Source organism: Geotrypetes seraphini, chromosome 5 (genome assembly GCF_902459505.1).
Source record: "Geotrypetes seraphini chromosome 5, aGeoSer1.1, whole genome shotgun sequence".
Taxonomy (NCBI): domain Eukaryota; kingdom Metazoa; phylum Chordata; class Amphibia; order Gymnophiona; family Dermophiidae; genus Geotrypetes; species Geotrypetes seraphini.
In genome coordinates this window covers 1,131,120-1,154,956 of record NC_047088.1, presented here as the reverse complement: position 1 = coordinate 1,154,956, position 23,837 = coordinate 1,131,120, and the positions used below count along the sequence as shown (strand labels likewise).

The 23,837-nt window shown below is 42.3% G+C and overlaps 1 protein-coding gene across 5 annotated transcripts in view; it reads left to right on the top strand.

Moving 5' to 3' along the window:
• Nucleotides 1-23,837, top strand: part of TAF1 (TATA-box binding protein associated factor 1) — a 596,267-nt gene that overhangs the window by 240,543 nt on the left and 331,887 nt on the right. For all 5 annotated transcript variants that reach the window (XM_033945528.1, XM_033945529.1, XM_033945526.1 and 2 more), the window contains 2 exons: nucleotides 6,944-7,117; nucleotides 13,020-13,124. In XM_033945528.1, the coding sequence (XP_033801419.1) occupies nucleotides 6,944-7,117; nucleotides 13,020-13,124 (279 nt within the window). The remainder of the gene's footprint in view (nucleotides 1-6,943; nucleotides 7,118-13,019; nucleotides 13,125-23,837) is intronic.

Genomic DNA, 23,837 nt, shown 5'->3' with positions numbered 1-23,837 from the left:
GGCCCGAGCACCGAGCCCTGCGGAACACCACTCGTGACCTTCCTCCAGTCCGAGTAGTGGCCCTTCACTCCTACCCTCTGTTTCCTTCCCTCTAACCAGTTTCTGATCCATCTATGCACATCTCCGTCCACCCCATGGTTCTTCAGTTTCCGGAGTAGACGTTCATGAGGCACCTTGTCAAAGGCTTTCTGGAAATCTAGGTATATGATGTCTATGGGGTCTCCTCTGTCCATCTGTTTGTTAATTCCCTCGAAGAAGTGCAATAAGTTAGTCAGGCATGATCTTCCCCTGCAGAAACCATGTTGGCTGGATATCAGAAGTTCGTTCTTTTCAAAATGTTCATCGATGTTTTCTTTTATCAGTGCTTCCGCCATTTTCCCCGGAACCGAGGTCAGACTCACCGGTCTATAGTTCCCCGGGTCACCTCTTGATCCCTTTTTAAAGATGGGCGTAACGTTGGCTATCTTCCAATCCTCCGGGATCTCACTTGTCTTCAGAGATAGGTTGCAAATTTGCTGTAGTAGCTCCGCTATTTCCTCCTTTAGTTCCTTCAGAACCCTTGGATGGATTCCATCCGGACCTGGGGATTTGTCAGTTTTTAGTTTTTCTATCTGCCTGTACACATCATCGAGTCTCACTTCCATGGATGTTAACTTTTGTGCTTGATTTCCTTTGAAGATTTGTTCGGGTTCCGGTATGTTGGTTGTGTCTTCGCTTGTAAATACAGACGAAAAGAACATGTTAAGTCTTTCCGCGACCTCTTTCTCTTCCTTCACCGCTCCCTTCCGGTCTCCGTCGTCCAGTGGTCCCACCTCCTCCCTAGCCGGCTGTTTGCCTTTAACATATCTAAAGAATGGTTTGAAATTTCGTGCTTCCCTGGCTAGTCTCTCTTCATACTCTCTTTTGGCTTTTCGAACCACACGGTGACATTCTTTTTGATACTTCCTGTGCTCTTTCAAGTTTCCCTCAGATTTGTCTTTTTTCCATTTTCCCCAATGAATTTTTCTTATTGCCTATCGCTTCCTTCACTATTTTAGTTATCCACACCGGGTCTTTTGTTCGACTCTTGTTGCACCCTTTTCTGAATCTGGGGATATACAGATTTTGTGCCTCGTTCACCGTGTCCTTGAAAAAGGACCAGGCATGTTCCACCGTCTGCCATTTTTTGGAAGTGTTCCTAAGTTTCTTCTTTACCATTCCCCTCATTGCTTCGTAGTTTCCCTTCCTGAAGTTAAAAGTTGTCGCTATGGTTCTCTTTCCTTTCAGTATTCCTAGTTCCACCTTGAACTTGACCATATTATGATCGCTGTTTCCCAACGGTCCCACTACTTCCACCTCCTTTGCAGGTCCCCTCAGTCCATTTAGGATTAGGTCCAGAGTGGCAATTCCTCTCGTTGGTTCTCTAACAAGCTGCTCCAAGAAGCTGGTCCACGGGTGTAAAAAGGTTGAAAAACACTGCTCTAGTGTTTTCCTTGACAAGTTGTTCCAGGAAGCAATCGCCTACAGCATCCAAGAACTTGGTCTCTCTAATGCAGCCGGAGGTGCCTAGGTTCCAGTCTATCCCCGGATAGTTGAAGTCACCCATGATAACTGCGTTGCCTCCCTTGCAGTTGAGTTTAATCTCGTCCATCATTTCTCTGTCAATTTCTTCGGACTGCCCTGGGGGTCGGTAGTAGATGCCGATCTTCGTTTCCAGGGCATTTGTTCCTGGAATTTTGACCCATAGAGACTCTAACTTATCCGTCAGTTGTGGCGTGTTCTCTCCAGTAGATTCAATTCCTTCTTTGACGTATATGGCAATGCCCCCACCTTTTTGAGCCACTCTGTATCTGCGGTATAGTTTGTATCCTGGTAGCACAGTGTCCCAGGCGTTTTCCTCATTCCACCATGTTTCCGTGATGCCTGTGATGTCAACGTTATCTTTTTGCGCCATGGATTATAATTTACCCATCTTATTTCTAAGGCTCCTTGCATTCGCGTACATACACTTGAGTTTGCGGCCTGTTCCTTTCTTGCATTTCCTTCCCTCTTGTGTCCCTTTCAATCTGTCTTGCTTGTGATCCAGTGGACCTTCCCCTATATCTTCCTGCACGGTATCCTCTGGTGAGTCTTCCCCTCTATCTTCCTGCACGGTATCCTCCATGTATACCGGTTCCCGAACCATCGACTCTCTCTCTCTGCCAACTGTTGGCTTCCCCTTCTTCCTAGTTTAAAACTTCTCCACTTCTCTCTTGATGTTGCTTGCAAGTAGCCTCGATCCGTCTCTGCTGAGGTGGAGTCCATCCTTCCTGTATAGGTTGCTCTTCCCCCAGAACGTCGTCCAGTTGCACATGAAGTGGAATCCTTCTTCCTCACACCAGCGCGTTGACTGCTTGCAGCTCCATCTGCCTCTTCTCATCAGCCCTGGCTACCGGCAGGATCTCTGAAAATGCTGTCCTCTGCGTTCTGGTCTTCAGCTTCCTTCCTAGCATCAGGAACTGGTCCTTCAATCCTTCCTGTTGTAGTTCCTGTTGCTCACATTGTTCGTTCCCACATGGATCACCACCGCCGTATCTTCTTCTTCCACACTGTCAATGATCCTGTCGATGCGGCTCACTATGTCTTCTACCTTGGCACCCGGTAGGTAGGACACCAGCTGATCCAGTCTTCCTCCTGTTATGTGGCTGTCAACTTGTCTGATGATGGAGTCCACCACTATATATACATGGTATCCCCTCCTTGTATGGGGTTTGTCCTTGATGATTTGTCCAGCTACGGAGGGAGTGAAGTCTTTTAGGAGCTCACCTTCTATGCTTTTTGGATAGGTTTTTCCACCGTTTTGAATCAGTTATGATCTGTGTTGACATGAAATTAAGGGTGTTCGGCTCCTGAGGATGACAGCGAAACAGAGCTCTGTCGGGCAAGAACGGACTTTCCTTTCAACGTAGTTAAGTTGATATTGTGGATATTTTTCATTGTGCTGAAATCGTGTAATTTATTAAATATTACTATATAGAGTGAAATAGAAAACTGAAGACACTTTTTCCCCGAACAAAGAAGGGATACCATGTTTATATGGTTTCACTAGTTTTGGGATGGTGATTTTTCACTTATAAATATCACTAAAAGGAAGAGACATTATAATGTACAGGGCAGACTCATTTAGGTTATAGGGCTCGTTCATAAATGGGGGATACTGATAGAAATTTCATTAATTCCAGTTCCCCAGTGCTGAGGTGTATTTCCTAGAACTTCTAAGTTTGATTTGCATTCCCATATTACATTATATCAACCTCCTTATATGGTGAGAGATTTTTTACTCTCTCCATATTGATTGCAGAATTGTTTTTGGTATCAGCTTCTCAACATGTCCATCCTTCGATGGCATAATCTGTTCATTGACATGAATCTGAAGCTCCTCTGTTTTGGAGACCGTATCTGGCGAAGGATGGAAGAAGACTTGAAGCGGTCCAGAGAAGGGCGGCGAAAATGATAGGAGGCTTGCGCCAGAAGACTTATGAGGAGAGACTAGAAGCCCTGACTATGTATACCCTAGAGGAAAGGGGAGACAGGGGAGATATAATTCAGACATTCAAATACTTGAAGGGTATTAACGTAGAATGTAATCTTTTTCAGAGAAAGGAAAATGGTAAAACCAGAGGACATAATTTGAGGTTGAGGGGTGGTAGATTCAAAGGCAATGTTAGGAAATTCTACTTTACGGAGAGGGTGGTGGATGCCTGGAATGCGCTCTCGAGAGAGGTGGTGGAGAGGAAAACTGTGACTGAATTCAAAGAAGCGTGGGATGAACACAGAGGATCTAGAATCAGAAAATAATATTAAAAATTGAACTAAGGCCAGTACTGGGCAGAATTGCACGATCTGTGTCTGTATATGGCCATTTGGTGGAGGATGGGCTGGAGAGGGCTTCAATGGCTGGGAGGGTGTAGATGGGCTGGAGTAGGTTTTAACGGAGATTTCGGCAGTAGGAACCCAAGCACAGTACCGGGTAAAGCTTTGGATTCTTGCCCAGAAATAGCTAAGAAGAAAAAATTTAAAAATTTAAATTGAATCAAGTTGGGCAGACTGGATGGACCATTTGGATCTTTATCTGCCGTCATCTACTATGTTACTATGTATGTCTTGTTCGCGATATAATTTTATACGGTAGCTTGCCTGTTTTGTTTTTGACATATGCTTTCTTTGTTTACATCAAAATACAATGCAAAAATATTTGACCTTCTCTAAAATACCTGTAACTTAGAATCCTTTTTCTGTGTGATGTGGGCGCTCTTGGCTCTTGTAGGCAGATGTAATGGGATTAGGTTAGGCAGACATTAGACAGAATTAGACCTAACATCATATCAGGACAGATGCCTGCAGATTAGTCTGTAGAGATAAGAGCCGCCACTGGCTAAAGACAGAGTCTTGGCCTGAGCAGAATATCCCCCAACCCTGTCAGCAAATTTGAGGGCTGCATATTTTCTTGCCTTTTTTATTGTGTGTTTTAATTTTAAACTATATCCTCTTTGGGGGCTTTTTAATAGAAAAGCATATTATAAGTAAATGGAGTTCAGTATACTGGATTGGCTCTTTCTCTTCTATGGCTTTTGGGTCATTGCTTTGAACTTTTCACCTGCTCCTCTGAAATTGGGTAGTTTAACCTCTCTCCCCTTCAGTGGTGTACCAAGGGGGCGGGCGTCCGCCCCGGGTGCACGCCCCAAGGGGGTGCACAGCAGGCCACCCACCGGGGAATAGGCTGCCACCGGGGAAAGGCTGCCACTGCCACCATCGGGAGCAAGCCGGCGCCGAGTTCTCCCTCCCTGCTTTCCTTTCCCGCGGAGCCGACCAACTCTCGCCGCCTGGCGTCAATTATGACGTCGGAGAGGACGTTCTTGGCCACCCAATTGCTGCCTGGCTGGCCTGGAACATGCTCTCTGACATCAGAATTGACGTCGGGCGGCTAGAGTTGGTTGGCCCCGCGGGGAAGAAAAGCAGGGAGGGAGAACTCGGTGCCGGCCTGTTTCCGATGGCGGCAGTGGCAGCCTTTCCCCGGCGGCGGTGGCAGCAGCATGTTTCCCAATGGTGGTGGCATGGGTGAGGGCAGGGAGAAAGAAAGAAAGGGGGAGGGGGACAGGGAGCCAGAAAGAAAGAAAGGGGGCAGGGTGAAACAAAGAAAAAAAGAAAAAAATGGGGCACAGAGAGAGAGAGAAAGACAGATATAAAGAAAGGGGGCATGGAGAGAGAAAGAAAGAAGGGGGCAGGGTGAAACAAAGAAAGAAAGAAATGGGGCACGGAGAGAGAGAGAGAGAGAGAAAGACAGACAGAGAAGGAAAGAAAGGGGGCATGGAGAGAGAAAGAAAGAAGGGGCAGGATGAAAGAAAGAAAAAGTTGGGGGAGGGAATGAGGTCTGGAGGAGAGGAAGCATACAGGAGGCTGAAAGAAGGGGAGAAATATTGGATGCACAGTCAGAAGAATAAAGTGCAACCAGAGACTGATGAAATTACCAAACAAAGGTAGGAAAAATGATTTTATTTTCAATTTAGTGATCAAAATATATCCGTTTTGAGAATTTATATATGCTGTCTATATTTTGCACTATGGCCCCCTTTTACTAAACCGCAATAGCGGTTTTTAGCGCAGTGAGCCTATGAGCGTTGAGAGCAGCGTGAGGCATTCAGTGCAGCTCCCTGCGCTAAAAACTGGTATTGCGGTTTAATAAAAAGGGAGGGGGTATATTTTTCTATTTTTGTATAGTTGTTAACATAGAAACATAGAAGATGACAGCAGATAAGGGCCATAGCCCATCAGGTCTGCCCACTCTACTGAGGTGACATTGCATAAAGTCATCTGCCTTGACCTCTTTGAAAACGCACAGAATATAAATGATAATTAACATTTTCTCTGCGTATACTGTGCTTTGTGTTTTTAAAATTTTATTGTTGGTAGATCATTTTGACTTGGCCACAAAGGTAAGGGGGGGAGGGAGGAAGGGGAGCTGCTGAAATACATCTAGTAATCCTTGCAGGCTTGACTGTGTAGGGAATTATTTTTGTAAAATCATGTTTTGTTATGTGACTGGCATTATTTAGACTTTAATTTCTATGAATGAATAGAATGAAAATGATATAAATTTACTTGCTTGGTTTTATGTGCGTGCGTTGAAGGAAAGTGGAGAGAGAGTGTGCTGAGGACGCTGAAGGGAAATGGGGAAGAGAGAGTGGGGAGAAGATGCTGATTTATAAATTGACAATTGTACAGAATATTGTTTCTTTTTATACTTTAATATAATAAGTTCAATATAAAACAATTCAAGGCTTGTGTGGATGGAATCAGGTGGTTTGCGGGGATGGGGACCGAACTTACGGGGATTAGTCCAATAAAATGGTATTTTCTTATTTCTCATTATTTGTTTTATTTTTATTTGTTAATTTATAAAGTGGTGATTGTTATGTATCAGTTTTTTCAAATTTACATCTACTGTCTTTATATTTTGCACAGTATTAGAGGACATGTATTACTGTTTTTGTGGTGTTGCATTGTGTGTAGAGTCTGGTTTATTGGCGGTTCAGTTTAACTTTTGTCTACATATTTCTATTTTTAGTTTGTGATTATTCCATATTGGGCGAGGGTGTATCTCTGTTCTGTGTGTATGAAAAGGACATAGTTTTCAGTTGGCATTGACTGCAGGATCAATTGACTGTGTGGGATCTGGCTTGTTTAGTTTTACAATGTATGTGTTGGTCTTCTAGTGCTAAGTGCAGTGTTTAAGATGCTGCCTTTTCCTAGGTGCACTTTTGTTGTGCGATATGTGGATTGTTACTAAGAATCATATTTTTCATATAGATGGGGGCAGGGGTCAAAAAATGATGGGCTATGGGTGTCACATATGCTAGGTACGCCACTGCTCCCCTTTTTCCTCATAGATGCCAGATTCTGTCTGACAATCCTTTCTTATCCGTAGATGAGAGAACAGGAACGACAGGCTTCAGGGGGAGGTGAGATGTTCTTCATGCGCACATCACAAGATTTAACAGGAAAAGATGGTGACCTTATTCTGGCGGAGTACAGTGAGGAGAACGCCCCATTGATGATGCAGGTTGGCATGGCAACCAAGATTAAGAATTACTACAAAAGAGTAAGTATGGGTTTTACTTACTTATCTCATTTCTCTGTGGAGAAGGAGGTGTTAACTTCTCAAGCGCTTTCGGCTCTAACTCTTCTGGATGCATGTGCACCAGTTTCCATCCTGGCTCATCACACAAGCTCTCCTTAGTCTTCAGTTTTCCATGGAGCCAGTGCAACATACTGTCGCAGGTTCAAAATGGTCTTTTCAGTCAGCTTAAATTCTCTTTTTTATTTAGTGTTCCAAGTTAGGTTTTTTGGACCCTTTTTTAAAATGATTGTGTTCTTCCTCCCTTTTCTGGGACCTAGGCCTGGCCAAGGTCTATTTTTCACAATCACATCATCTGATTTAGCTGCAGCTATATTTTTCAGTCATATGCCTCCAGCTTATGTACAAACTTAAATTGTAAGTTCTCTGAAGACAGGGAAATGCTTGGTGTATCTGAGCATAACTGTTCTTGAGCTACTATTCAAGGCATGAACAAAAATGAAAGAAAAGACCATATTTAAGTAAGGATGCTCACAGCTTCGTCTGAAATGCTCTGTAGGATGTTGATATAGAAAAAACAAAAAATAACACAATTTGAATACCAAACAAATGCAGTATACCACCAAAAAGTATTCACTATAACTATCCAATTATCTGAGACTACTTAAAGCAGATTCCAAATACGGAGAAAAGACTTCAGTGTTCCTGAGGATAAACTCGGGAAACTACTATGACAAATACTAAATTGTCATAGGAAGCACATCCTTGGTCATAGAAAAACTTCGTTAAAGTGCAGTGCATATATAAATATATTATCAAATTCTTATGATCAAAAAAACTTATAATCAAAAAGAAGGAATCTGCACTTATCTCAGAATTGTCCTCAGATACGAAAAAGATCACTGCTGCTCGATAATATGCAATATCCTACTGCAGGGACTCAATTCAGCTTCTTGCAAATCTTATGAGATGGGAGTTATAAGATTTGCTGTCCGCCTCATATTTGGCCTGAAAAAATGGGACCATATCACCCCTTTCTACCATAAACTCCACTGGCTCCCACTAGAATCCAGAATCATATTCAAATTCGCCTGTTTTTGCTACAAAACTATATCTGGTTTATCCCCAAGCTACATCACCCCTCACTTCACCCTTAACCACAACTACAAGAACTCCCGTAAAATTCAACTCTTCGCCTTCCCCTCCCTAAAACTATGCCACTCAAAAAAATTCCTAGACAAAACCTACGCCTTCCAAGCCGCCAAACTAAACCCTTGGCTAGCCCAAATGGTCCTCAAGGCCCACAACTACCTCGACTTCAGAAAATTACTCAAAACTCACCTATTCCAAGACCAAGACCCTTAATACCCCTTTCCAATCCTCTTCCCCCCCCTTCTGATCCTCGCCCCTCCCCCGTTCTCCCTCCTCTTCCCACTACTTCTCTCCTTGCTGTTCGCAACTCTATGATCAATTTGATATGTAATCACTTGTAAATACTCTCCTTGCTGTCTGCTACTCTATGATCAATTTGATATGTAACCACTTGTAATCTCTGTTTAACTAATGTGAACCGCCTAGAACTCTTCGGGGTATGGCGGTATACAAAAATAAAGTTATTATTATTATTATTATTATTACCTCCTTCTACTACCTCCGCCAACTGAGAAGGATCAAACCCTACATCTCCACACCTGACCTAGCCCAACTCCTCTACGCATATGTCCTCTCCAGAATGGATTACTGCAACTCCCTATTTAATGGAATAACCAAAAAAGATCTCAAGCGCCTCCAATGGGTCCAAAATGCAGCTATCTGCCTCCTACACAGCCTCAACTACCATGATCCCATCTCCCCAGCACTCTGCGCTGAACACTGGCTCCCAATTAGCCAACGCTGTGCATTCAAGGCCCTGGCAATAGCACACAAAAGAATTTATGCCACCACCCCCTCCTACATAAAATCCAAGCTACCCATCTACATCCCTACCCGCACCCTCCGCTCAGAAACGGAGATATGTCTATGCATTCCCCCCGGAAGGTACCTCCTCTCAGAAACTGCCCGCAAACGCTCCTACAGCCACTTCATTCCCCACTCCCCCCTCAACTCAGACTACAGAACTCACTAATGACATTCCGGAAAATGGTAAAGACCCTCCTCTTCAACTAAAGGTCACACTCAGTCTACACCCAACCCCTCAAACCCCACCTCTACCCTTCTTTCTCCATTCTAATCTTCTGCCTAAATTTCTGTATAGTTCACTCTCAGCCTATACTCAAATAAACTTGTATCTAAACTAAACTACTTATATTTAAACTACTGTTCCTAATTTGCTGTATAGTCCCTATATTTACACTGCTGCACAGTCTCGTATGTCCAAGTTTCCAAGTTTATTAAATGTCTTGATTTATCGCCTATTCACATTTCTAGGCGATGTACAAATTGGTCAAAAAATTAATTAATATATCATTTACAATAAAAACAAACACAATAAAGGAAAATTAAACCTTAAATGGGATTTAACTGACAATACTAAAACATAAGGAAAGTTATTTAATTCGAAGGTTACATACAGTTATTATGTTTAAAAATTCAAGGGAAATACATTAGGAGGGGTAAACAATAAATTGAGAGAATTAAATTGATAAAGCAGAGAGATTTAGTCATTAATATCATTAAATGCATCTGTAAATAAGAAACTTTTAAGATGAGCTTTAAATTTTCCTAAATTTTTTTCTAGTCTTAGGTAAAGTGGGAGGTTATTCCAGGACTGAGGGGCTGTTATAGAGAAGATTGTGGTACGTCTTGTGTTAATGACTTTCAATGAGGGGATAGCTAAAAGATGTTGATCCTGTGATCTGAGAGATCTAGAGGAAGTATATGGTATTAATACTCTGTAGATAAAGGCCGGAGTTTTAGATTCTAAAGTTTTATGTGTAAGTAGGCATTGTTTGTAAATGATACGGTGTGCGACCGGAAGCCAATGTGCTTTCTTGAGTAAAGGTGACACATGGTCAAATTTTTTGGCATTATATATAATTTTAATGGAGGCGTTCTGTATTATCTGTAATCGTCTAAGCTCTTTTTGAGGCAAACCAATGAATAGGGAATTACAATAGTCAAGTTTAGAAATTACAAGAGAATGAAGTAGGATATTCAGAGATTGTGTACATAAAAATTTTGATATAGATCGAATCTGACGGAGTCTGTAAAAGGTTGACTTGACCACTTGGCTTATATGATCATGAAAAGATAATTTGTTGTCAAATATTACTCCTAAGATCCTAATGTTTTTGGCCATTTGCAAAGGAATACCCTTAATAGAAATAGGAAAGGAAAGTGTTTCGTCTTCTTTCCATGGAAAGAACATAGTGTTAGTTTTCTGAATGTTTAAGGATAATTTATTACTTTCAAGCCAATATTGGATTTGATCCAGTTTGTCGTTAATTGTTACTATTTCATTTGGATTTTTGGTATTAATTGGATGTAATAGTTGTATATCATCTGCATACGCGAATGCTGTAAATCCTATGGACTGACATAATGTCATCAAAGGAGCTAAGAAAATATTAAATAGAATAGGCGATAATATTGATCCTTGTGGGATTCCATAAGGAAGTGAATAACTTTCTGATGTTGAATCATTGAAAAAGACAGTTGATGAACGGTTATTGAAGTAAGATTGAAACCAGAGCAAAACTTGGTCAGTTAAACCGATTGACTTAAGTCTATTTATTAAAAGACAGTGATCAATAGTGTCAAATGCAGATGATAAGTCAAGGGAAATCAAGATTACAGATGTATGGTGATCTAAGTGATAAATTAAAGACGTAGTCATACCAATTAGTGAGTGTTCCGTAGAATGATTTTGTCTAAATCCTGTTTGGTTTGGGTGCAGTATGTTGGTTTTTTCAATGTATTCTGTTAATTGGTTAAATACAATTTTTTCAATCGTTTTAGCTAAGAATGGAATATTAGCAATTGGTCTGTAATTAGTTTTTATTTCTGATCCTATTTTTTGATCTTTAATAACTGGTCGTATCGTAGATTTTTTCCAGTCTGAGGGCACTTTACTTTGTTGTAAACTACATTTGATTAAAGTGTGTATATAGGGGCCAAATATTGAAAAGTATTTCTTGAGAATGATGGGGGAAATTGATTCATTGAATGTTCCTTTATGATTGATGGTTTTGATGATCAATTCTAGTTCCTTAAGACTGGGAACTTTGAACTGAGAACATTTTGAGGTAAGTGATAAATTAGGTTCATGATCTAATGAGATTATAGATTGTTGTTGTGATGAAAAGCTATTTCTTATTTTTTTAATCTTATCCATGAAACTATCTGCTAATTCTTGCGCGGTTGGCTGAGATTTAATATCATGTGGAAAATTTTTAGATTGATGATTAATTGATTTTAAAATATTATATAGAACTGATGTGTTTTTAGCCTGTATGATTTGTTTAGAGTAATATTTTGATTTAGCCTGATTTATTTTTTTTCTATAGTAATTTGCATGGTCTTTAAATTTTGAAAGATTTAATGGATTTTTGTCTTTCCTCCATTTTTGCTCCAGTGAACGAAGTTGTTTTTTGATTAGGGCTAATTCTGGGTTAAACCAAGGATTGGTGTTCTGACGTGCTGAAATATTTTTTATTTGTGTTGGGGCAAGTTTATCAATTAAGAGTTGTGTAACTTTTTGCCATTTATGTAATAGCTCTTCTATGTTGGTTGAATCCAATTCATCAAAATCTAAACAGAGATTTGATGAAATGGATTCAGCTGATAATTTCCTAAAGTCTTTAAATTTTCTAATTTGTGAAATATTTTTTGGTGTTGATAATACTGCTGTGATGGATATTGAAATTAAATAATGGTCAGACCAAGGCACAGGTTGAGAAGAATGAAATAAGTAAAAAAATTTATTTGAAGAAGAGGTAGATGTTATAATCATATCAATCGTATGACCTGCTTTGTGTGTAGGAGCTGCGAATAGAGGGGATAGTTCTAATAAATTAAGTTGGGAAAAAATATCTTTAGTAAAATTATTATTTAAATCCTCGAAATGAATATTAAAATCTCCTAATATTAAAGGATTTGAGGTAGATGACCCAAAATCAAAGAGTAGCGATTGTAATTGAAAGAAATTATTGTCCAATTATTTAAATCTACTGTATAATCTTGAATGTCCAATTCACTCCATTGTGAATGTTTACTTGTAAACCATTCTGAGCTACTGGGAGAATGGGATAAAAATCTAAGTAAATAAATAAATAAAATGACCTCTATCTGCCTTCATTTCCTTTGCTTTTATTTACATGTGCTCTAAAGTAGGTGTAAATATGTGCCTGTATTCTTACAGTCTTGCATACATGATAACATATGTGTTCTGTATTTCATAACTCTAGCCACCTTCCCTGCCCCCCACACCACACTCATGTCCTCCCTCCTCCCTGTACCTCTTGCCTGCTGTTTGCAGTAGCCTGGCTCCCCTATGAAGTCACTTCCTGATCGGTGGGCCGGAGAAGTAGCTAACGGTGGCGAAGGTTTAAAAAGGTACAGGGGGAAGGGAGGGCGTGAGTGTGGCATGGAGGAGGTGAAGAGATGCCAGTGTCCCCACCCAGATGGCACCCAGGGTGGTCTGCCTCCCGCTACTATGCCATTGACTCTCCTAAACTGTATATATATATATATATATATATATATATATATCCCTGAGAAATGCCCTCATGTATACATTGCCTTGTCGCCATGCCTACTTGTGTATATAACTCCACGCTGTTTTGTAAAAGGCCTGTTTTGTGTGTAAGTCAGACTTTACATGCTTAGAAATCTTTATAAAATTAAACCCCTTCCTCTCGTCCATATGAAGGGTATGGCCTCTATAGGAAGATTTCATCAACTGCCTTTTTGTTTCTCTTTTGTTTAGAAACCTGGCAAAGATCCAGGAGCTCCAGACTGTAAATATGGAGAGACTGTATATTGTCATACGTCTCCTTTTCTAGGATCTCTGCATCCAGGACAGTTACTACAGGTGAGATGAAAAGAGAGAAAAAAGTACCTCGGTACGTTTCTTAGTTTTATCTCTAGATCTCTGCTATACATCACATGAATATTTGCGTCAAGCTGCTTAAGTATAATAATAATAGTTTACATTACATTACATTAGAGATTTCTATTCCGCCATTACTTTGCGGTTCAAGGCAGATTACAAAAGATTTATGAATGGGGGGTTACAATGGAAGAACATTTGTCATTTCTAGAGTTGTAAAGAGTAGGTCATTTGTCAGTTCTTGAGTGGTAAAAAGTGGTGAAGAGTAGGTAGATATTTATGAATGGAGGGTAACAAAGGAAGATCATTTGACATTTCTCAGGTTGTACAGAGAAGGTCAGGTAGTTTCAGTGTGGTGGAAGGACAAGAGTAAGTGAAGTTAGGACTTTCAGGAATTTCTTAAAGAGTATAGTTTTTATTTCTTTTCTGAATATCTTGTAGTCTGGGGTGGTTATTAGTAGGTTGGAGGTCTGGTTATCTAGTTTTGCAGCTTGAGTGGCTATACATTGCCCAACCATCAGTTCAAGGCGGTTCACAATAGTAATGCACTGGGCATTAAAAGTACAAGGTCATACAGCAATGTTAAAAATGGAAATGACACAAATCTAAGTAATACAACACTAAGCAAAGAAATTGCAGCATCCGAAAACTTATTAAAAAATGTAATTTGGCTGATAGTACAAATTCATCAAATAATCAATTAGAAACTTAATGCCTGGAATGCCAAGGTCCTATCTAAAAAAAGGTTATAACTGATGGAAAAGGGAACCAACCTGGTCTTCGAATGTTTTTTTTAATATTATAAAATCTAAAATGGGAAGGGAGATATGAAAGCGCTAGACCAAATAAAATCTTAAAACCGATACAACCGAATTTAAATAATTCTCTGGATTCAAATGGCAACCAATGAAGCTTTTGATAATATAAGCTAATATGATCGTGTTTTTTAAGATTAAAAATCATGCGGACTGCTTTGTTTTGTATTATTCTCAATCGACTGATTGTGGGAGTGGGAGGCTTACAAGCCGTTTCCAGCCATGGGATGATTTAACCCCAGATGAATATCCAGTTCAGCAGACATACATAAGAATTGCTGCTGGGTCAGACCAATGGTCCATCCTGCCCAGCAGTCTACTTATGCGGCGGCCCCAAGGTCAAGACCAGTGCTCCAAATGAGTCCAGTCTCACCAGTTTAGCAGGAACTTGTCCAACTTTGTCTTGAAACCCTGGAGGGTGTTTTCCCCTATAACAGACTCCGGAAGAGAGTTCCAGTTTTCTACCACTCTCTGGATGAAGAAGAATTTCCTTACGTTTGTACGGAATCTATTTCCTTTCAACTTTAGAGAGTGTCCTCACGTTCTCCCTACCTTGGAGAGGGTGAACAACCTGTCTTTCTCTACTAAGTCTATTCCCTTCAGTATTTTGAATGTCCCCTTGATCATGTCCCCTCGCAGTCTCCTCTTTTCAAGGGAGAAGAGGCCCAGTTTCTCTAATCTCTTGCTGTACGGCAACTCCTCCAGCCCCTTAACCATTTTAGTCGCCCTTCTCTGGACCCTTTCGAGTAGTACCGTATCCTTCTTCATGTACGGCGACCAGTGCTGGACGCAGTACTCCAGGTGAGGGCGCCCCAGGAATTAACTGGGCACTGGCGCCTGATTAACTTGGTTCTTTTGCTGTCTAATTTTATGCAGCTACTTAGCAAGTTAGAAGACTGAAAATCACTACTAACCAGCTAAATTGACACTGTGCCCCAACTCTGGCCCTAATCTAACTGGTTGGGGAATGAATGTTAGTAGAAATATTCAGTGGTTAATGGTTAACTAACTGGTTAAGTGCCACTGATTATGGGCGGCTGGCTTGCTCAGCAGGGTTTAACCAATCGGGAGACTCTTTATTTATTCCATTTTTATACTGTTCTCCCAGGAGAGCGCAGAAAAAGGTTATATGAGATTATTCAGGTACTCAAGCATTTTTCCCTGTCTGGCTCACAATCTATCTAATGTACATGGGGCAATGGGGGATTAAGTGACATGCCCAGGATCACAAGGAGCAGCATGGGTTTGAACCCACAACCCAAACAAATCTAGAAAGAGGACATATATAATCCACTATTAACTCAAATGTATGTCCTATTGGAAACACCCGGGGAACCCACTGAGTGTATTCAAAACAGTTGTGATAAACACAGTAGTAGCCCTCGTAGGAACCACCACAAAAATTTAAGCACGCCAAAAAATTCAAAGCATTCAAAGATGTGAGCACAGTGTACAACACACATCAAAGTCTCAAATACAGTCAGTGGTAAGCAGGATAAACACAAACTCTTAGCTGCAAAGGGTATACAAGCTGTCTTCCAAGCACCCAAACGGTGCCAGCCCGCTAGGCCCCGCAGCCACTCCTGCCCGACGGAGAAATCACCGTTTCACTGAGCTGCGTCAGGGGACAATTCCAGTCTACTACACCAACGACCGATGAGGCTTTCCCAGTGCTCAAACTGCACACATCGAAAACATGTGAAGGCTCAGGCATGGGATTACTCTGCAACGAACATCTTGAAAAAAGGTATCCAAACTCCGCCCTATCCCATTCAAACCAATCCAGAGTCAGCTTCACCCGAAGAACGCCGCCCACTCAATCCGGGCATTCAGCCCAGCTAGATAAACGGTCTGCATATTGTAGATCCACCTCTGTTCCCTCTGATGTAGCTGATGTCTCCAGTTGCCACGCCTCACTGAACAGAGGAAATGTTCAATTACCACACAGCGCAGCATATTAAAAGTGTGTTGAGCTTCAAGGCAGTGCACCACCAGGGGCTCCTCCACTCTCCTGGTATGTATACAAGACTTGTGCTCCAGCAACCTGATCTTTAATTTCCTTGAGGTCTGTCCCACGTATAACATAGAACAGGGGCAAATGACGATATAGATAACCCCCTCTGTAATACAGGACATCTTGCTCCTCAGTTGGTACTTACATCCAGAGGCTGGATGCACAAACTCTGTGGTGTTTATCATCATGGAGCACACCGAACAACCCCCACAACATTGGTGACCCCTGTCCTCATTCTGAACACCCTCCACACATGCTGTGGGCAACACATTAGGACTCAAAATGTCACACAAGTTTCTACTCCTCCCAAATGCGAACAAAATCCTCATCTCCTGGAAACAGGGGTGAACCCTTAAAAGATTTTTATGAATTTTAGGGAGAAGATAGAATACAGGTATCCTAAAGTGCCTACATGTAAAAAACTGTATTCAGCAGCTGTCACAAAACTTAATTGTTTGCCCTTATTCACTAATTCCAATAATAACCCCAAAATCTCATCAGATGGGTCTTGTTGAAGGGCTAAATAATGTTGTTCTTGCTCCAACTGAGCATAAGCTTCAGCCAGGTACTGTCTCCGCCCCAAATTACAAAAGCACCCCCCTTGTCCGCCCGCCAAATGACCACTGAAGTAGTGGACCGCAACCTAACTACTGCATCCCGCTCAGCTCGGGTAAGATTATGATGAAAACGACCATCAGCCCTTTCCACCACCTCCATATCCTTTAAAACAGCCAAGCGAAAAGCAGTCAATACAGGATCAGGCGGACCGGGGGGGGTCCAAGCAGATCTATTCCTCACAACTGAGCGGTCCAAACAGGCCCCGTTTGATTGCGAGAAATAGAAACGCAACTGAAGTTTCCGGATAAAAATCTCTAAATCAACCCGGAACTGAAACAGAGAATGTTTCTCCGTCGGGACGAAAGACAGTCCTTTAGCCAACACACTCTCCTCGGCCCTTGACAGGACATAGTCCGAGATGTTTACCACAATTGATCTAGATGGGACTGGGCCCTGGTTTGATATTTCCTTCTCTGACCCCTGCGATGACTCCCCCGACCCCTGGGCTGTTTCTGCTCCCCCTCCTGCTCTCCCCCTGAGACGTATCATCACTACCACTCTATCCCCCTGATGATAATTGGAACCTAGTAGCTTTTTTCTTCTGGCCCCCTTGTTCAGAGGCACCAATCTCTCGTTTCATCCAAACATATACGAAACCAGAGGTGTAATCCCTCTGGTCTCTCTGAAACTTTTTGATTTTCTGCTGACACAATTCACCCCTAAACCTATCCGATTTGTTACGCAGATCAGTTAATTTAGACTCATATGACTCAGAGTTTATAAGAGCCTCAAGAGACTCTGTCTGAACCTGTTGTTCCCCTTGGATCTTCACCTGAGCTGTCTTAATCAAGAGCAACATTAGATCCAGTAAACAGCAGTTCAGGATCTTATTCCTCTGGTCAACAAAATTTGGATCATCCTCAAACAACTTCGGAGCCCGAGTCATCCTGAGCCCACGGGAGATAATTTCCAATTTACAGTAGTCGACCAGGGAGGCACTATGCAGTTCTAAACGAATCAGATCTTTTTGTTTATTAAACAGCTCACCCCACCCGTCATTCTGCACCAAGGTGGTATCATCCATTCCCAAAGAAGGGGCTGTAAGAATTTCAGCTCTTACACTCTCAGAGAATCCCACCCCCGAATTCCACATTTGTGCCATACTCCTGTTCCAATCTATGTATAACAACCCAAACAAATCTAGGAAGAGGAAATATATAATCCACTATTAACTCAAATGTATGTCCTATTGGAAACACCCGCCGAGACCCTACAAGGTAAACTCACAGCATTCATACACAGACCCAATCACTCAAACATCAATCAGAAAAAACAAAAAATTGTGGAGAAAAAGCCTCAGTTTGACTTCATCTGGCAAAAAACTCCACTTAAAGACCATAAACAAGTGAGGTCCAAAATGTGTTATTCAAAACAGCTGTGAGAAGCACAGTAGTAGTCCTTGTAGGAACCATCTCAAAAATTTAAGCACGCCAAAAAATTCAAAGATGTGAGCACAGTGTACAACACACATCAAAGTCTCAAATGCAGTCAGTGGTAAGCAGGATAAACACAAACACTTAGCTGCAAAGGGTGTCCAAACTGTCTTCCAAGCACTCAAATGGTGCCAGCTCGCTTGGCCCCGCAGCCACTCCTGCTCGACGGAGAAATCACTGTTTTGCTGAGCTGCGTCAGGGGACAATTCCAGCCTACTATACCAGCGACCGATGAGGCTTTCCCAGTGCTCAAACTGCACACATCCAAAACACGTGAAGGCTCAGGCGTGGGATTACTCTGCAACGAACATCTTGAAAAAAGGAGTCCTAACTCCGCCCCATCCCAATCAAACCAATCTAGAGTCAGATTCACCCGAAGAACGCTGCCCACTCAATCCGGGCATTCAGCCCAGCTGGATGAACGGTCTGCAGATTGTAGATCCACCTCTGTTCCCTCTGACATAGCTGACGTCTTCAGCCAGGGTGCTGAGGCTGTAGCTTTAACCACTGCGCCACACTCTCACCTGCCTGATTGAACCCTTTTGAATATTGACACCATGGTTGACACTTAAAATTCAGGACAATAACTGTCAGATTGCATTTGTTGCCTATTTTTCACAGTTTCTATGTTCTTTTACACTCAAAACATTGTGTTTTTTATTTACTGAAAATTTTTTATGTTTAAATTTATTTATTAAATTTCAAAGTGCAAGCAAACAAATCCAGCAAAATATAACTTGTCTCTTACATATACGCACAATATGATCCCCTTCCCCTCAGTTCCTCCCAACCCCATCCCCCCAAACAAAACAGAACAGTCCATGAGTACAGAAAGCAAAAAATAAAAATAAAAAAATTATGAGTTCAGTAATCTACTCCTGGCAGTAACATAACATAGTAGATGACGGCAGATAAAGACCCGAATAGTCCATCCAGTCTGCCCAACCTGATTCAATTTAAATTTTTAAATTTTTTCTTCGTAGCTTTACCCATTACTGTGCTTGGGTTCCAACTGCCAAAATCTCTGTTAAGACTTACTCCAGCCCATCTACACCCTCCCAGCCATTGAAGCCCTCCCCAGCCCATCCGCCACCAAATGGCCATATACAGACACAGACCGTGCAAGTCTGCCCTGTACTGGCCTTAGTTCAATATTTAATCTTATTTTCTGATTCTAGATCCTCTGTGTTCATCCCACGCTTCTTTGAACTCAGTCACAGTTTTACTCTCCACCACCTCTCTCGGGAGCGCATTCCAGGCATCCACCACCCTCTCCGTAAAGTAGAATTTCCTAACATTGCCTTTGAATCTATCACCCCTCAACCTCAAATTATGTCCTCTGGTTTTACCATTTTCCTTTCTCTGAAAAAGATTTTGTTCTATGTTAATGCCCTTCAAGTATTTTAACGTCTGAATCATATCTCCCCTGTCTCTCCTTTCCTCTAGGGTATACAAATTCAGGGCTTCCAGTCTCTCCTCATACGTCTTCTGGCGCAAGCCTCCTATCATTTTCGTCGCTCTCCTCTGGACCGCCTCAAGTCTTCTTACGTCCTTCGCCAGATACGGTCTCCAAAATTGAACACAATACTCCAAGTGGGGCCTTACCAATGACCTGTACAGGGGCATCAACACCTTCTTCCTTCTATTGACTACGCCTCTCTTTATACAGCCCAGCATCCTTCTGGCAGCAGCCACTGCCTTGTCACACTGTTTTTTCACCTTTAGATCTTCGGACACTATCACCCCAAGGTCCCGTCCGTGCATATCAGCTTCTCTCCTCCCAGCATATACGGTTCCTTCCTATTATTAATCCCCAAATGCATTACTCTGCATTTCTTTGCATTGAATTTTAGTTGCTAGGCATTAGACCATTCCTCTAACTTTTGCAGATCCTTTTTCATATTTTCCACTCCCTCAGTGTCTACTCTGTTACAAATCTTGGTATCATCTGCAAAAAGGCACACTTTTCCTTCTAACCCATCAGCAATGTCACTCACAAACATATTGAACAGGATTGGCCCCAGCACCGAACCCTGAGGGACTCCACTAGTCACCTTTCCTTCCTTCGAGCGACTTCCATTAACCACCACCCTCTGGCGTCTGTCCGACAGCCAGTTTCTGACCCAGTTCACCACTTTGGGTCCTAACTTCAGCCCTTCAAGTTTGTTCAACAGCCTCCTATGAGGAACTGTATCAAAGGCTTTGCTGAAATCCAAGTAAATTACATCTAGCATATGTCCTCGATCCAGCTCTCTGGTCACCCAATCAAAAAATTCAATCAGGTTCGTTTGGCACGATTTACCTTTTGTAAAGCCATGTTGCCTCGGATCCTGTAACCCATTAGATTCAAGGAAGTACACTATCCTTTCTTTCAGCAACACTTCCATTATTTTTCCAACAACTGAAGTGAGGCTCACCAGCCTGTAGGTTCCTGCTTCATCCCTGTGACCACTTTTATGAATAGGGATCACATCCGCTCTCCTCCAATCCCCAGGAACCACTCCCGTCTTCAGAGATTTGTTGAACAAGTCTTTAATAGGACTTGCCAGAACCTCTCTGAGCTCCCTTAGTATCCTAGGATGGATCCCGTCTGGTCCCATCGCTTTGTCCCCCTTCAGCTCTTTCTTCAGGTATTCTCCCATAGCATTAAAGTCCATACGTTTGAAATCTAGGACTTTAAGTATCGTGCGGCCGCTCTCCACTTTAGCCAATATATCAAACCAAACCGTTTGATGATCGCTACTTCCCAGGTGAGCACCCACTCGAACATTAGAGATACTCTCTCCATTTGTGAGGACCAGATCCAATATCGCTTTTTCCCTTGTGGGTTCTGTCACCATTTGTCTGAGCAGAGCCTCTTGAAAGGCATCCACAATGTCCCTACTTTTTTCGATTCTGCAGACTGAACATTCCATTCCGCATCCGGCAGTAGGAGTGAGACTCATCCAAAAGCGTTCCCAAATCAAACAGAAACACTGGCTAGGGCTAGTTTCAAAATCTGCAAAATGTCTACGCTCCAAAGAGGCATGTATTATCAACGATCTCCATTGACTGTAAGTCAGAGGTTCACTGGCCAACCACTGAAACAGAATGGCCTTCTTGCCAAGCAACATCACTCTAACCACAAAGGCGGACATTCCTTTAAGTTTATGAGAAGCAATAGTATAAAATCCAAAAAGTGCTCCGGGAGTTGGAGTTCACCGCCGGCCCCAGAGGGTAGTAGTATATTGACCCAAACGATGCCAAAACTGGAGAATTGGAGGGCAGGACCAAAACATATGGCCCAAGGAGGCATGAGCCTGAGTACATTTAGGACAATGATGTACAGGAGTGATACCCATCCGGTAGGCTCGCATGGGCGAGATATAAAAGCGGAGCACAATCTTAAGTTGTAATTCCCAGTGCAGGATATTGGATGATACCTTCCTCATAATTTTCACCACTTGTTGCACCTGCTGGGCAGTAGTAGCACACTGTAGAGCCTCAGCCCATGTTGCCTCTAAAATATCAAAGTTGGGGCCTGGCTGGCAGTCTCGAATGCCCACATGGTGGAATCGAAGAGGAATCTGTTGTTGAGCAGACAGACTAAACATCTCGGAAATCGTTTCAAGTGACAAGTGGGCAATGATCGAGCAATTTACTGAAATTTTAAACAATTTTGAAACAAACAAAAATTGGAGTCTTGTATGATGGAGAAGGTTGTACTTGTGGATATATGTTACTGTCCACTTGGTGTGAAAGGGAAAAGTTGGTAACCCAAGAAATCCCTAGATATCAGCCAGGGAATAAAAGAACCTGCTCTGTCATTGGGGAGAGAGCCAGCAACAGTAGCACTCAGCTAAAGCCAAAAGCTGCAGGAAAGCGTGCCTGATTTTAAGGCCAAATGGGATAGACACGTGGGATCTATTCACAGAGAAAGGTAGGGGAGGGTCATTGGGGTGGGCAGACTAGATGGGCCGTGGCCCTTATCTGCCGTCTATTTCTATGTTTCTATGAAATAAAAACATTTCTGCACCAAAAGCTTATTTATCTTCATCTGAGGATCCTAACAGGCTGAGACAGTCCACAAATTCCACACCTCCTGCTCTAGTTAAAGAGAAAAGAAGGGTGGGGGTGGGGGTGGAGAAATCATTGAAGGTGAAGCTACATCAGAACACTGTGAGGCAAGGAAGTAAAACCCCTATGCCTCGGCTAATGAAGAGTTCTCTTTTACCTGGGAGCCTCATTAAACAGGCGGGGGAACAGAGAGTGAAAGAGACTGGCTCCACTGTAAACAGCAAACTGAAGCAGGAGGGCAGCTTGCTTAAGCCCTCAGCAGCAGCTATTCATGGAAGGAAGACTGAGAGAGAGATCATGGCTAGAGAACTTCTAAGGCTCAATGAGGCTAGACATTCTGCATAGGGTAGGAATCATATGCCAGAGGTTCACAATGTAGAAATGCTTTCTGAGCTAGAAGGTGAAGCAGAGCCAATGTTAGGGGAGTGCATGGAATGTGATGAGAGTCTGATAGTAAAGAAATGTTATGGGAGCCAGGGGAAGAGACAGGAGAGTTGCCTTGAACCTGGTATGATTGTTAGTTTCCCTTAAAAGCTGAATTATACATTGTCAAGTAATATTCCTGCTTATACTAGGAAGCTCATTGTTCAGACTGTGTTGCAGGCAGTGGGAGCCCAAGAAAGGAAGTGAAAGCTAACAAATTTCCAGCAGCTTCTGTTAGTGCAGCAGGAGTTGCAGTATGGGGGAGGGGAAGTCAGGAACTCTTTCATTTCCTGTTTGATATGCCAGGAGAGCAGTACTATGCTATAAGAGTAATGCTAAGAAAGCAAACTTAAAACCTTGCTAGAAGGGTTTTGGCAGGGAATACTATCTAAAGGGAAGATAGCCCTTCACACTGAACCCCAGTGCTAAGATTAGGGTTCAGTGCCTAGCTGGTAAACACCACGAGTGAGGTGAGAAGCAGTTACTTGCAATACTGCTGCTTGCAGTTATTAGGGAGATTATAAAAGATTCAATCTTAACTCAAATAAACCCAGGAACCCACTATGACACTACAAGGTCCATTCACTGCGCTCTCACAAAGACCCACTCTCACACACAACCCAGAAAAAATAACAAAAATTGTGGAGAAAAAACCTCAGTTCAACTTCATCTGGCAAAAAAACTCCACTTCAAAAGACATAAGCAAGTGAGGTCCAAATTAGTGAAAAACACAATAGTATCCCACTTGGGAATCACCAAAAAACATTAGCACGCCATAACTGCAAAAACTTTCAACATGAAACAGTCTTAATCACAGTCAGTGGCAAGCAGGATAAACCAAATAACTTAGCTGCAGACGGTCACCAAGCTGTCTTCCACACAGCCCGCTCAGGCCCCGCAGCCACTCCTACCCAACGGGGAACTCTCCGTTTCACTGAGCTGCGTCAGGGGAACAATCTCAGCCTACTGCACCAGCAACTGAAAAGGCTGTTGAAGTACTCAAACTACACACATCCAAACACAAAAGGACTCGGATATGGGGTTACTCTGCAGAAAACATCTTCAAAAATGGAATCCAGACTCTTCCCCGTCTCATTCAGACCAATCCACAATCAGCCTCAGTGAAAAAACGCCGCCCACTCAATCCGGGCATTCAGCCCAGCTGGGTGAACAGTATGGAGATTGTATATCCATCTCTGTTCCCTCTGACGTAGCTGACGTCTCCAGTCACCCCGCCTCACTGAGCAGGGAAAATATTCAATCACCACACAGCGCAGCATATTAGAGGTATGTTGGGCTTCTAAACAATGCACAACAAGAGGTTCCTCTATTCTCC